The 15,312-nt window shown below is 38.6% G+C and overlaps 1 protein-coding gene across 8 annotated transcripts in view; it reads right to left on the bottom strand.

The window, feature by feature from the left end:
• Nucleotides 1-15,312, bottom strand: part of NF1 (neurofibromin 1) — a 319,551-nt gene that overhangs the window by 25,096 nt on the left and 279,143 nt on the right. For all 8 annotated transcript variants that reach the window (XR_006211074.1, XM_042966177.1, XM_042966176.1 and 5 more), the window contains 10 exons: nucleotides 14,374-14,576; nucleotides 10,572-10,765; nucleotides 9,479-9,619; nucleotides 9,031-9,310; nucleotides 8,347-8,561; nucleotides 8,046-8,107; nucleotides 7,788-7,902; nucleotides 7,155-7,256; nucleotides 5,277-5,417; nucleotides 698-824 (listed from right to left, as the gene is read on the bottom strand). Coding sequence is in view for 7 of the 8 variants with exons in the window: in XM_042966177.1 (XP_042822111.1) it covers nucleotides 698-824; nucleotides 5,277-5,417; nucleotides 7,155-7,256; nucleotides 7,788-7,902; nucleotides 8,046-8,107; nucleotides 8,347-8,561; nucleotides 9,031-9,310; nucleotides 9,479-9,619; nucleotides 10,572-10,765; nucleotides 14,374-14,576 (1,580 nt within the window). In the remaining variant the exon portion in view is untranslated. The remainder of the gene's footprint in view (nucleotides 1-697; nucleotides 825-5,276; nucleotides 5,418-7,154; nucleotides 7,257-7,787; nucleotides 7,903-8,045; nucleotides 8,108-8,346; nucleotides 8,562-9,030; nucleotides 9,311-9,478; nucleotides 9,620-10,571; nucleotides 10,766-14,373; nucleotides 14,577-15,312) is intronic.

Here is a 15,312-nt window from a genome sequence, read left to right as displayed (position 1 = left end):
TTCCTCATCCTAAGTCTCACTGCTCTTGTCTCTGACTCCTCACCATACGCCGCTCCTATTAATGACATAGTCTCTGGCCATGGCTGTTCCATGTTAATAAACCAAAGCTAACACACAGTGAAGTCAGCAGTGGGGAACCAGGGCAGGCAGTGATTGGGTTGGCTCTAAGAATAGCTGAGACCACTGCTATAAGCAATACAAAAATTTGAAGCGGTGGGGGGGGGTGGGGGGGGAATGTGGGGTACAAGAAAAGTGAGGTTCTGTGGTATGTAACAATGCAACTAATCAATACGTTAGAAACAAGTTGGGGAAAGTCTGTGATCAACTCTCTAAGCTGTCATTTTCTAACATAAGTTACTCAAGTTACATTTATTGATTTGCAGTCTGTCTTATTTCCAATAACCAAAAAGATACTTAGTATTGACTAACAATACAGCTATTAGAAAGTCCGGTATTTAGGGTTATTGTAGGAATCAACTCTTTTGCCTTTTAAAGGAAATCTGATAACTGACGTGGAAATTAGGCTCCATTAAAATACATATTGAACAAAACATGGCTCAGGAAGACAGATATATTTGCAGTTAAAGTAAGACATATGAGCCAAATTATTTCAACTTATTTAAAATTATGAATTATTTTAGTTACTTCAGGCTTCCTGATATCGTTTCATAAAAACATTCTGACCCAAGGCCTCTACCTTTTAAGAGGTGTCCAACCAGCGCGAAGTTAAAGTTAGAGTTGAAATTGAGTCCAACAAAATGATCCATCTGCTTGCAGTGCCATTCCAGAGGGTTCCGGATTGCCATAAATACTTCCTCTGGACTCTATTAAAGATAATCAGAAGATGGTTGGTGGGGTTCACACAGGATCTTTCCTTAAAGGGTCACTTATTGGTTTTTGATTGTGTTCAACAGCTATGACAAGATAAGTAATCCTTTCGAGTTAAGAGAAATTATTTTCAGATGACTACAGAACACCATAGAACATTCAAGATACTACAAATAAGTTACTGTGAGACAATCAAGCATACATAAATAATAAGATGATAGCAGATGAAACAGCTTTGGTTTATGATGCAAAACAAATGGTTATCAATTTACATTGTGATGACTTTTTAAAAATTAGAATTATTGTTGTTTTAAACAAGACCATCCATTGAATTGTAGCAGATGTAGTGTTTTGTGTACTATGACTGAAAATTCAAGACAACAAAAAGAGTTCCTATTTACTGAGTGCCCGCAGTATGCGACAATGTTAGATGCATTACTGTACTGAAACCTTAAAGCACTCCTATGCAGCCAACATTAGCTCCATTGTACAGATTTATTGGCTCATTCTTTTACTTCTCAAGTACTTATTATGTGTTTTTGACGTGCCAGGCATGGCTCTAGGCTCTGCAAATAAATCCGTGAACAGAACAAAAACTACTCGCCTTGGTGGATTTTACATTCTAGTGTGGGAAAACAAGGAAACTGAAACTTAAAAATGCTATGCAACTTGCCCAACATAATTAGGGTTTAAGGTCACTGGGTAATGCCCCAGAATCTGCATTTTTAAAAAAAAGCCCAGGGAGGGGCGCCTGGGTAGTTCAGTCAGTTAAGCTTCTGACTTCAGCTTGGGTAATGATCTCCTAGTTTGTGAGTTCGAGCCCTGCATCAGACTCTCTGCTGTCAGTGCACAGCCAGCTTCAGATGTTACGTCCTCCTCTCACTCTGCTCTGCCCCTGCTCGAGTGCTCTCTCAAAAAAAAAAATGAAAAAAAAAAACAAAAACAAAAAAAACCCAAAACGCAGTGATTCCCTCATGAACGGAGATTATTTTTCTCCTCTTTAAAAAAATTTTTATTTAAATCCAAGTTACTTAACAAATACTGTAATAATCATTTCAGGAGTAGAAGTTAGGGATTCATCATATACATATAACACCCAGTGCTCATCTCAACAAGTGCTTTCCTTAATGCCCATGACCCATTTAATCCATCCCCCTCCCAATACCCCTCCAGCAACCCTCAGTTCGTTTTCTCTGCATTGAAGAGTCTCTTATAGTTTGCCTCCCTCTCTGTTTTTATCTTATTTTTCTTTCCCTTTCCTGAACAGAAATTTTTAAAAGCCAACAACTGAAGGTATTTAGGGTCATGCTCAGGTCATCTAGATTTTTATCTCAAAGAAAGGAAAACAGGAGTACTTAAAATAAATGTAAAGAGGTGTTTACAGTAGCACTGTTTATGACAGAAAAGAAGAAACGACAGAAACAAATGTTCATTAATGGGCAAATGGTTGAAAAAATTGTGGCTCATGCATACTGTAAAATATTCTGCAGCAATGGGAAAGAATTACACACACACACACACACACACACACACACACACACACACAGAAACGTGTCCGTGTGAATGTGTGTGTGTGTGCTTAGAAAGGTGTTCACTTTATGTTGTTAAATAAAAATGGAAGTTGCAGAATACTACATAAGGTATGATTATCTATTAACCTGCTATATGTACAATTTATTTTTTCTAGCTTTATTAAGGTATAACTGACAAAATTCTAAGGTATTTAAAGTGTACAACATGATGATTTGATACACGTTTACACTGTGAAAGAATTTACCCCATCCAGTTAACGAACACGCCCATCATGTCACATATTTTTACAGCCCGCTTTTGATGAGAACATTAAGTTGTTAAATGTAGAACTTTCAGTTCTACTCTTAGCAAGTGTCAATTATACACTACAGTGTTATCAACTATAGTCACCGTGTTATACAGCAGATCGTCAGACCTTATTCATCTCACCTCCTGGCAACTTCTAATAAGGTTTATTAACTCTGATTCCTAGTATCCTGGGGGCACTGAAGTCAATATTAGCTCCTGCTAATGGGCCGTTGTGGCAATGAAAATACCAAGGCAGATATGCCTAGACAGACATTTCATTTACAACTATTTTTATATCCGTACAAATAGCCAACAGTTAGCTATCTCTCTCTGAGCACCATGGTCCCAAGACGACCCCAGAGAAGCGCAACGGGGATCATGAAGGATGGGCTCTAGTCCCCAATCAGATGTACGAACATGGACAAGCTAGTTAACTTTTTTCTTTCGTGTTTTGTAAAATGGAGGCTTGATGGATAAACTCCAAGGTGGCTGTTCCAAGTGTATACCACATCTGGCAGACTGATGAAACAGTGTTTAACCCAAGTATCTTCACACTTCAAACCATGCTCCTGTTCTCTGTGTTTTTCCCACTCACAGCTTTGTTCAGCTCACTTCAAGTAAATCTCTTGTTATAAACATGTACATATCTTTAAAAAAAAAATTCCTCCCCTTTCTTTTTCCTAGACTTATCCCATTTTTCTCCAAAGACAAACGGGACATCATTTCATACTGTTATATGCCTTCCTCTATACTCTGTGAACCAAAATCCAACCACGGTCAAGGTTGATAAACATTAAGAAGGGCGCTAATGGTATGTTTCAAAGTGGGATTAGGCAAAACCAAAAACTAGTATAATTAAGTAGCCCAAAGTGTCCTTTAGACTCTCCACCCTATTTTTCATCAAGTACCATTATTCAATAAAAATAAGCTTATGTATACATTATTTCTTCATCCGTGAAATGGGAGGTAGAGAACGCTAACCCTGGGTTATGAAATCACAAATAACGATGGTCCTATGTAGTACAGTGCAAAGTACAGCACAGCACACAGCCTAGCATAGTAGCTATTACTACTCAATTTTTTTTTTTAATGTTTATTTATTTTTGAGAGAGATAGTGCAAGTGGGGGACAGGCAGAGAGGACGGGAGGCAGAGGATCTGAAGCGGGTTCTGCGCTGACAGCAGAGAGCCCGATGCAGGGCTTGAACTCATGAACTGTGAGATCATGACCCAAGCTGAAGTCAGACGCTCAACCAACTGAGCCACCCAGGCACCCCTACTCAATATATTTTTTTAAAAATGTTTGTTTATGTGGGAATACAGGCTGGTGCAGCCACTCTGGAAAACAGTATGGAGGTGCCTCAAAAAACTAAAAATAGAACTACTCTACGACCCAGCAATTGTGCTACTAGGCATTTATCCACGGGATACAGGTGTGCTGTTTCGAAGGGACACAGGCACCCCCATGTTTATAGCAGCACTATCAACAATAGCCAAAGTATGGTAAGAGCCCAAATGTCCATCAACAGATGGATGGATAAAGAAGATGTGGTGTGTATATATATATATATATATATATATATATATACACACACACACACACACACACACAATGGAGTTATTACTCAGCAATCAAAAAGAATGAAATCTTGCCATTTGCAACTACATGGATAGAACTGGAGGGTATTATGCTAAGTGAAATTAGTCAGAGAAAGACAAAAATCATGACTTCACTCATATGAGGACTTTAAGAGACAAAACAGATGAACCTAAGGGAAGGGAAATGAAAACAATATAAAAACAGGGAGGGGGACAAAACAGAAGAGACTCCTAAATATGGAGAACAAACAGAGGGTTAGTGGAGGGGTTGTGGGAGGGGGGATGGGTTAAATGGGGAAGGGGCACTAAGAAATCTACTCCTGAAATCATTGTTGCACTATATACTAATTTGCATGTAAATTAAAAAAAAAGTTTGTTTATGTATTTTTGAGAGAGAGAGAGAGAGAGAGAGAGAGAGTGTGTGCGTGTGTGCGCGCAGGGGAGGGGCAGAGAGAGAGGGAGAGAGGATCCCAAGCAGGCTCACACTGTCAGCGCAGAGCCTTATGCGGGGCTCGAACCCACGAACTGTGAGATCATGACCTGAGCCAAACTCAAGAGTCAGAAGCTTAACTGACTGAGTCACCCAGGGACCCCTCAATATATGTATATATATTTTAAGTTTATTTAATTAGAGAGAGGGGGAGAGAGTGTGTGTGCGAGCTAAGGAGGGGCAGAGAGAGGGAGAGAGAATCCCAAGCAAGCTCTGCACTGCCAGGGGCTGGAACCCATGAACCAATCATGACCTGAGCTGACAGGAGATGCTCAACCGAGCCACCCAGGTGCCCCACTACTCAGTAGTTTTCATCCCTCTTCTATTTACCAGTATTGGGTGAATACTGTTTTCTGCTATTTTTACATAGGAAAGTTTAGTTTTATATGAGTTCTTAAGAAGCTATACTCACAATAAGTTGCATTAAAGAAATTCATATTGAAGTTATGGACCTCTTCTGATTTTAAAAGGACAACAATAAAAAAGAGAGGAATTCTTAACGTGCATACTCTAGGGATGCCAAATGAAAGCTTGCTTACCTTGTCGTTGAATATCCGCAGACTGTCTAAGGTGTGCAGGTTTTGTTCAAGAAGTGCGGTGCCTGCTGAATACAAGTTGACCTCATCGAGCTGTAGCACAGCCACAGCTACCCAAAAGAGGGCTTTGTGCAGAGGGGAGTCCTGGCAAAGGCCACGCATTCCAGATTAGTGAGATGAGCTACAAAACAGTCTCGTTCAAAACACATTGCAGTATCAAAGAGAGCACATTAACGCCCAGATGATGCATGTTTTCTCTTCTGAAGAAGGTAAATATACGGGTAGGCTCTTCATCTACTGCATGTGTGTAGCTAAAGACACAGTTAGCCAGGCTGAGAACATTAACACCTACTTTGGTTTCTCCCTGTTCTTTGATCCCAAACTCCAGTCACCAAGTCTTGTTGATCCTTCCAAAGTAGTCTCTTTAGTATTTGCTTATTGCTAACGACTTTATTCTACACCAACCTTCTTTACTGTAAATGTGGATTCCTTTTTGCCTCTGGTCTCCCCCTACTCCAATCTGCGGTGCACAATGCCCCCAGAAGAACCCTTCTAAGCCTTCCTTTTGTCATATTACTTATCTGCTTGAAAACATATAGGGACATTTCCAAACTCCTTTCTGAAGGGTCTTAGATGTTAGATTAGTTCTATCCAATCTTTACAATCTTCCCTCTCTCTATTCTCCTGCAAAATTTCTCCATACAACTAGAATATTCTGCTCACCATCCCTTCACTGTCCCACCATTCTTGTATGACCCTCCTGCTGCATGGTTTGCTATGCAAGGCTTTCTCCCTTTCTCTACACTAAATCCCACTATCTCTTTAACTTTAGATTCTACCCTTTTAATTTTCTTGTCACCCTTATCAGCATAATATCTCTTGCTGTTATGAATTCAAGATATTGATTTGGGGGAAACCCTTATTTAGCAGTGTGGTATAGGGGAAAATACATAGACTTCAGGGTCAGACAGCCTTGGAAGAGAATCGTGGTTCTGTCTTATTAGGTATGTGACCTTGGGGAAGTCACTTAGCCCTTCTGAGCCTCATTTTAACTTATGAGGACGAGCGAACCATTTTGTGTAATTTAGGATTAGAAGATGTGCTCGTAGATACAACTCGATGAGAGGAGCACACAGGTATTTATTTCTCTGTAACCTCCCTCAAATCTTGTACTCAATTCATATAATTATACAACTTTAGAGTTGGAAAATAATGCTCCACCATCATCTAGTCTATTCATTTTATCAATGTGGAAATATGATGTCCAGATATGTTAAACGACCTGCTCCAGGCCACAAAGCTGAGATAAGCTCAGCCCATCCTAAATCAGTGGCCGCATCCTTTCATTCCTTTTAAACATCAACTTCATTTAGCACCCAAACTCATTTGGTGATTAGGTACACTTCACCCACCTTTACATTTCTCCATGGTAATGATCGTGAACTATTATCGTACTTATTTAATTATCTATTTCATGCCCCAACTCCCACACTCGTCCCAGAATGTAAGCTCCATGAGGGTAGGGAATTTTATTAGTTTGGTTCAGGTACTACCTCTCTAGAACCTAAAATGGTACTTGGCACATAGCAGGTGCTCAATGAACACTTAATGGACAAAAAAATTCAGAGTCTACACCTGTCTTCCTTTAGCACTGATGAGATGAAAACTTAGAAGCACCCGAGAACATCCTCCGCATACTTATCTTCCTCTAGTGTGAGGTCTTCAAACAACTACACTTAAAGACAGGAAGTTCTGCTTTAACTACCTCCTCTTCCTTATAACCTCTCAGCCCAACTTGTTTTCTGAACTCTTTGACACAAAATGAAACAACATTTAATACCAATGCCCAAACTAAATGGGCTCGTTCTGTACGGTAATTACCTTATTGAGGAGCGGCTGTAATTTGGTTAGCGCTATTACTGTGGCTTCTATCAGAACTTGACTGTTGTAAGTATCAGGTCCTTTTAAGCAACTCTCAAGTGCCTTTTAGGGAAACAGAATTTTTTATTTTACTTTCACTGAAATAAAACATAAACTCCTAAAATGGATCTCAGAATCAGTTCAGAATAATTCCTTGGTTAGTAAGTGCTAGAATTATTTCCAATGCTGTGGTATTCTTGGTAGCTAGATCATTTGGGTTTTCATTTTTAAATACTTCTATGTTATATTCCAATACAATATTTTGTGCATTATTATATTGTTACAAATTAAATACTTTTATATAAGGCAAGTTCTACCATATAGTTAAATGCTTTGAAAACTGATAAAATACTAAGAGTACCTTCTTAGCCAAAGAGACAATACATATTTTCTTTTAAGGCGTCTTCTTTAGAAAAGGTTTCTTCACTTCAAAGAATTTAATAAAGAAAATAACCAAATCCATTGTTTAAAGGTTTAGCAAGCAACATGCAAGATATTTTATTAACTTCAAGTTTAGATGTCACTGAGAAACATGCAAGATATGCTTTCCAACTTGAGACCCACAGATATTTGGGAGGAGGGACAGAGACGTACCTTGCTAAGAATACGGATAATCTGCTTTATCTGCCCATGAGACACTCGCTTGCTAATACAGCCAAAGACAACAAGAGCTCTCGGTTGCAGGGATGGATTATATTGGAATGCGAATCTGCAATTAAAAGACCCAAAAAGTCTATGAAAACCTTTGTGTTTATACACACTAGGTAATTAATTAAAATATCGACTCTGCAGTAATGTTGACATTTTCAATAATACCCATACTCCTACGAGTTAAATTTATTTGGGACATACCTTTGAGCTAGTTCCGTCCACTGGTCCAGCCACTTGCATGTTGGAATATCTCTCATACATGCCTTAAAAAAAGGATACTCTAAATAGATTCATGCACATAAATGTATACTAATCATTAAATAATGCTTATTATAATGTCATTAAATAAGCGATGTATATATATATATATTACCAATAAACACATTCCATGGGAGTTTTATTTAAGCATCAAGCGTAAAATAGAATAAACTAGTATTTCTTCTTTACAGTACTAACGGATTAAAAAAATAACCTTAGTTTCTTATCATTTTGCCTAGTGTACCTCCATTATCTCCAACAAAGCCTCTGTGACTGTTTCCAAGGATGTCAAAGCAAAAGTCTCCCTCTCATAGGAGCCAGGAGAGAACGACCTGTCCCGGTAACTGGAGCGGAAGGCAATGACGGCAGCTGACTTGACTTTGCTAATGCCAAACAGCAAGTAAAACTTGGGTAACGAGAACTCTGTCAAACTGAGTCTCAAAACTTGCTTGGTCTCTTCTGTAAAAGAAAAAAGGAACAAGTGAAGACTTTAAAGATATTAACTTTTTAACATGGCAAATTTCACTTTGAATTTGGAAAATTTGAGTAGCAGATCAAAATTATATAACCATGCTCCCTAAACCAACCCTCTAGATACATTATCTCAATGCTCATTGCTTTAGCTCCATTTCTCTACAAATTCATGCTAGTAATGCTACACCGTCAACCGGTGCTCAGGCTTTAGCTTCTGTGATACCTACAAGATTCTACTTGACAAATACACACACAAAATCTTGGCTATAGCTTGAAATGGAATGGAATTAATTTATTCTTTTTCTTTTTGATAGTATTTCATGCCACTATCACAAGCTCCAATAAGCAGCTAGTGTTAAGGCACCGTACTCACAACTAGGATAATTTGTGCCAACCGGGCTATATAAAGTGGAGAAAGGAATTACAAAACACAAGTTACTTTCCTGGAACTCACCACTAAAATGCAGCTGTGAACAAGTACACAGAGAGTGAATGATGTTAATGACCAATCCGTGTGTGGAAGCTCTAAGGGAGAGCGGCCCCGTGGCTACTAAGAAAGTAACAACGTGGAAGAGGTAGGGGAGATGAGCTGCCACGTCAAGGGAATTGTTGAAGGACAGCATCAGCATGTAGCGTGCGAGGATGGCAATGTCGTCCCACATGAGATGCTGCTCTAAGGTAGGAGTTGGAGACAAGCATGTCTTGTCAATTATTTTGCACATCCTTCCAATAACCTGTCAAGAAACAGAATTTTAAGAAACACAAGGGCTAAAAAAAAAAGTTTTATCACAAAAAATTTCAGTTTAACTCTAAAACGACTAGTCACCATACCAAAAAACCTCCCGGTAAGAAAAACAGACACATCATGCCATGGTCCAGAAGGCAAAGGAAAAGTTGATTACCTTGCTGGAAACCAATTTCACATTTCCAGAAGCCAAAGCTACGGCAGTATCTGCCATCACCTCGGCTTTTATTGATCCCAAGCCACCTGTCGCACTGGTTTTGATGAAACTGTCTAGTACAACGTCAAGGAGATCTGTAATCTAGTGGAAGAGGGAGAAATAATGTATGTTTCAGCCATCTGTTGTGCCAACTTAACTTTTAATTTAAAAATACTGCAAGCAGCAGCCCAATTAACATGAAACTTCTACTTTCCCTGAGGCCTCCAAAACACTAGGTTTCATTTAGAGACCTGTCAATAAATGTAATTTATCATTACATATCCGAAGGAGTATGAAGATATTCACTCAACTGCGTCAGAGATGAAGAGACTGGCATGCAAAAATTTTAAATTTCCACGTGTATTATTTTCATCCACTAGCAAAGCACCTCTGTTGTCTCCTAAGACAGTCATGTGTGATTAATACAAAATACAATTGTTTTAAAAGATAGGAAATGACTTCAAGTGCTGAGATGTTTTACAGAGCTCTAAAACCAGCTCCAAGGTCATTTCAAATTACTTGGAGGATTCGCCACGTTGTTTGAGTAAGGGATCACTTCCTTAAGCGGTAATGTTGAAGAAATGATGGGCATAATTCTTGTCAGATAAAAAGGAAAACATTACAGTATATTCTGTACTTTACTCCTGGTGTTCTTGTGAGAGAGAACTGTAAACGAAAGCAGGTGTCCCAAATAATGTCAACTGACAAATATCTACTGACCTCTCTGGTATGTCAGGTACTAGAATATGTTACACAGCACTATTTACTAGAAACCACACTGGAGTTTTACAGTTAAATCCTATATAGTTATGTCATGGAAAAGAGCACTAAAATAACTAGTTTTTATCTGGCTCTGAAACATGCATTAGACATCTACAATTCTGAACCAGATCAAGAATTAGGTGAGTGTCTGCATGCCTTTTGAAAGAGGGGACTGTCTTTTCCACAGCTGTATCCCTAATGCCTAGCACAATGTTTTGCACAAAGGGGGTACTAGATTAATATCTGCATCACGGAGGTACTAGACATTTAAATATTTGAGCAAACTCAATACCTGCCCAAGGCTCCCCCATATTTTGGCTTGAATAGATGGGTACATCTGTTTCTCATTTATGGTCATCGTTATCAGCTTATCGAGAATGGCGGTAACTCTTTGTCGTTTGGCATCATCATTGTGCTTACAAAAACGGACTAGATTTGACAGCCATGGAGTCATGTATTCCAAACAAAGGTGTTTCAATTCAATACCTGGGAAAAAATACACTATTAGCATAGATGGCCAATGAAAAGGACATCAACAATAAAAATAAGGGATTGGGAGAAAGAAGGTAAAAGGTAAAGATCATTACCTAGGAGACAGCCTGGAGAAAAGAGATTTGGCCACCATGTTAAAGACAGAGACGAGGAGAATAGGCCGTGAAGAAAGTAATCTTAGAAGCCAACTAGCCATGTTTGAAAAGGTTTATCTTATTTTTCTCCCTCTTAATACCTTCTAGTTAAAATTTTTACTCTAATTGTAAAAGGAATATGTGGCAATCCGGGAAAGTTAGGGAAAACGAAAGCATCACCACAAAAATGAAGCTGAGATTAATCTCTCTCTCCTCAGGCTTTCAAAGCTATGCAGAGATGAGGTACATTACCTGTGCGTATGCACAGAAAACCCACCCCACGCCTTCCACAAAGACGGGGGCTATGCTGTACGTGCAGTATGTTTTGAATATCTTCTGCACCACACGTTATACTGAGGTTATTACTCATCATTAAAAATTCTCCATAAACATTTTTTTGAACCATTTTGAAATAACTTCGGACTTAGAAAAAGATACAAAAATTCCTCCATGTAACTTTATCTAGAGTCCCCAAAATGCTTTTTTTAAATTGTGGTAAAATAGACACAGCATGAACTTTGCCATCATTAAGTGCACATGTCAGTGGCCTTACGTACATCATTGTGCAACTATCTCCAGTCTCCATCTCCAGAATCTTTTCATCTTCCCAAACTGAAATTCTGAACCAAAATATTTTTAACGGTTTCATGTTACTCCATCATATGGAAATCTTACAATTAGTCCTTCATTGTTTGACCTTTAGATTGTTCCCATATTTTGCTATTATAAATAACATTATGTGAAGTTCAAAAGTAGGCAAAATAAATCCATGGCGATTGAGGTCCTAAGAGTGGTTACTCTTGGTGAGGGGATGGTGTACTGACTGAGAGGAGTCTTCTGGATGCGGGAAATGTTCTTGTTCTGGGAGATGGTTTTGTGATGTGTTCACATGTAAAAATTCATCAAGCTGTTCACTTAAGATGTGGGCACTTGACTGGTAGGATATGCCTCAATGTTAAAAACGTAAATAAAAAGTAATGCTATAATAAACACCTGAACATCAATTCCTGAGGATAAATTCTAAAAGATGGAATCATGAGGCCAAAAGGTATGAACATTCCTAAGAGTCTTGATATCTATGTCCAAACTGCTTTCTCAAAACCCTGCCCCTGTTCACAATTCCATCGACTGCCAACACTGAAATAAAGTGAACAAAATCCTTTGCCAGTTTGATAACTGAATGTTATCTTTCTATTCTTTGAGTTTGTATTTCTTTGATTTTATTAGTGAATTTCTTAAAATACACTCTTTTTTTAGCATGACCTGCATGCTACTGCTGTTGATCCACTTCTCATTAATCTGTAAGAACTCTTTGTCATTAAAGGTGTTAATCTTTTCTCATATTTGCTGCAAGCCTATTTCCTAGTTTTTTATTATCCTTTACTTGTGTTTCAGTTTTGGAAATAGAGATGTTTTGAAGTTTTACGTGGTCATTTATGTTCACCATTTCCTTTGTTTCCATCTACCACTTTTTTCCTTCATAAGTCCTTAATCACCCAGAAAGCTATTAAACATTCTTCTTTTTTAATGGTTCCAGTTTTTATTTTTTATATAATTTTTAAAGTTTATTTATTTATTTTGGGGGAGAGAGAGCGTGCGCGCGAGCAGAGGAGGCGCAGAGGGAGACAGGGAGAGAGAGACGGGGGGGGGGGAGGGGCGGAGAGGGAATCCCAGGCAGGCTCTACACTGGCAGCACAGAGCCTGATGTGGGGCACAAACCCACGAACCATGAGATCATGATCTGAACTGAAATCAAGAGTTGGGTGCTTGACTCTTGACTGAGCCACCCAGGCGCCCCCATGGTTCCAGTTTTTATATCTTAAATATAACTAGAACTTATTCTGGTATCTTGTGGTTTAGGGTGAAGATGGGACCCAATTTAACGCATTTCCCCATCTCATTGCTTAAATGATTTAATCTTCCCCCATCAGTTTGTGATGCTTCTTTATCAATCTGTTTCTCTTAAACTGATCTGACTGCTGACTCTTGAACACCTCTGTTTGAATTACTGTACTGGTATGTGTCCAGATGTCTGCAACATCAAGTGTCTCTCAGTTTTCTTTCCATACTTTCTTACCTACTCTTGTCCTTTTAGGTGAAATTTATAATCATTTTCAGTTCTGCCTCCTTTTTAATCCTCAAATCCTGAAGCTATTTTGATGGGATTGCACTGAATTTGTAACAATCTGGGAACAACTGTTTAATCCAGGAACACAATATGCCTGGTCATTCACACAAATCTTTTTTTTAATATTAATATTTCTTAACAAATCTTTATGCTTTTCTTGTTTTGTCAGTCTTAACACATTGTCTCTTTAGAGCTATATTCCTACATCTCTTATTGTTAAGTAACTATATATAGTGATCTGGTCTTGAGGAATTGTCAAAGTTTTCAATGACCTGAAAAATCAAGAAATACGTTTGAATGCAGAAAAAAGTTTATGTATTATGGAGAGAGAAAGGGAAGCAAATGTCAGGAAATAAGCTGGAAGAAGAGCAACATTTATACTACTACAGGGTATGAGAATGAATGAATGGAAAGAGTGGATGTTAAATTTGTAAGACATTTTTTTTTTTAATTTTTAAAAAAATCTTTATTTTTGAGAGTTCGGGGGGAGGGGCAGAGAGAGAGGGAGACACAGAATCTGAATTAGGCTCCAGACTCTGAGATGTCAGCACAGAACCTGACGTGGGGCTCGAACCCACGGACTCATGACCTGAGCTGAGGTTGGACACTTAACTGACTGAGCCACCCAGGCACCCCTGTTAGGACTTGTTAAAAGCCAAGTCAGGAGTTGACTCTGGACCCTGTATTACGTGCCACTGCATTCTCCAGGCACTGTACTTGAACACTAAAATCACAGTTCAAAGACAACCTCAAGAAAAGAGAACATGACTCTTTCTTCAAAATCAAGGGGATGACGGGGCACCTGGGTGGCTCAGGTCATGATCTCAGTTCATGGGTTCAAGCCCCGCGTCGGGCTCTGTGTTGACAGCCCAGAGCCTGGAGCCTGTTTTGGATTCTGTGTCTTCCTCTCTCTTTCTCTGCCCCTCTCCTGCTCATGCTCTGTCTCTGTCTCTCAAAAATAAGTAACTGTTAAAAAAAAAAAAAATCAGGGGGATGACATGGACACTTCACTCATTCAGAATAATCAGCTAAGAAGATAAATCCTAGAGCCAATTAAACTAGAACAGAGCAAAAACTACTTTGTATGTGGCTTGTGGCTCGGAGACATGTAAGGTATCAGAATCTTGCCATCATGCGTTTGTGGCCAGAATTTTGGCAGATTTCTCAATGTTGTCTACCAGGAAGTTCCTGCAGAGTTCTCTCAGGTGCAGATGAAATATTAGAGGAGGTAAAGAACTGAAAATAAAAATCAATTATGATTTCACTGGCAAATTCTGCAATGAAAGGATCTTCTCGGACTCTTCTTAGAATCGTTGGTATTAAAGAAAATTATTACTTACTAGATTTGCTAAATCCAGAAATACACTCTTCCAAAAATTCTAAGGTGAGATGTGGCTCATTGGCCGCCAGTGTCTTACTAATAGAGACAATAAAGAGGGTGTTGTTGGCAGGAATGCATAAACCTGACGTCTCTAGTAGCTGGCCCTCGATTTTTAAATTAAAGGTACAAGTTAAGGCACAGAGAAGATTATAGGCAGCTGACCTAGGAGAAAACACAAATGAAGTTGTTTAAAACTTATTTTTTCTTATAGCTCCAATTTTTTTTTCATAACACACAACTTATGATTCTATTACAAAGCATAATAACGATTTTTAAACTTTATGATCCATTAGAGACAAGATGTTATGATTCTACAGTAAACACAAAATACCCCTTGACCATTTATGGATTTCCTTTAAAGGAGGTTCTTGAGATAACCAGAATAGCACTGTGAGGTTCCTGCGACAGGTAAGTTTAAGACCTTCCTAAAAGACATTTCCCTGGGATATAAAAGAGGAGAGATTTATGGTCCTAAGGTGGATCAACAGAAAGAAGTAGAATGAGGCTCATCATATTTTCAGTGAAGCCCAAACCTCAAATTGTGGCTCCCCTCCCATCAGATCCATTTATAATGGGGATCATAAGAAGAGAAACGAGATGGCCCCTCATCCAATTAAAATGTGAAAATCTTTAGCCAACACTACTGAATTTCTTTCTGGGTGCCCTACAAGACATACTACAAACTGGGGGGTCAAAAACAAACGTAATGTAATGAAGTCCCCCCATTTTTCCTTCCATTACACATAACCACTAAAAACAAAATAATAACATATATCCAGGTTCCATTAGAAACAAAACTTCTTTTCTAAATGTCTGAAAATATACTTAAGCAATTTAGGAGACAGGTCAAAAAACTCACACTCGATTTTCAAATTTTCATTTTTCTCCCCCATCTGGC

The sequence above is a fragment of the Panthera tigris genome, chromosome E1 (genome assembly GCF_018350195.1).
Source record: "Panthera tigris isolate Pti1 chromosome E1, P.tigris_Pti1_mat1.1, whole genome shotgun sequence".
NCBI classification, from domain to species: Eukaryota; Metazoa; Chordata; class Mammalia; order Carnivora; family Felidae; genus Panthera; species Panthera tigris.
Note: the sequence above shows the minus strand (reverse complement) of the source record. Positions and strands in the feature narration are given on the sequence as shown.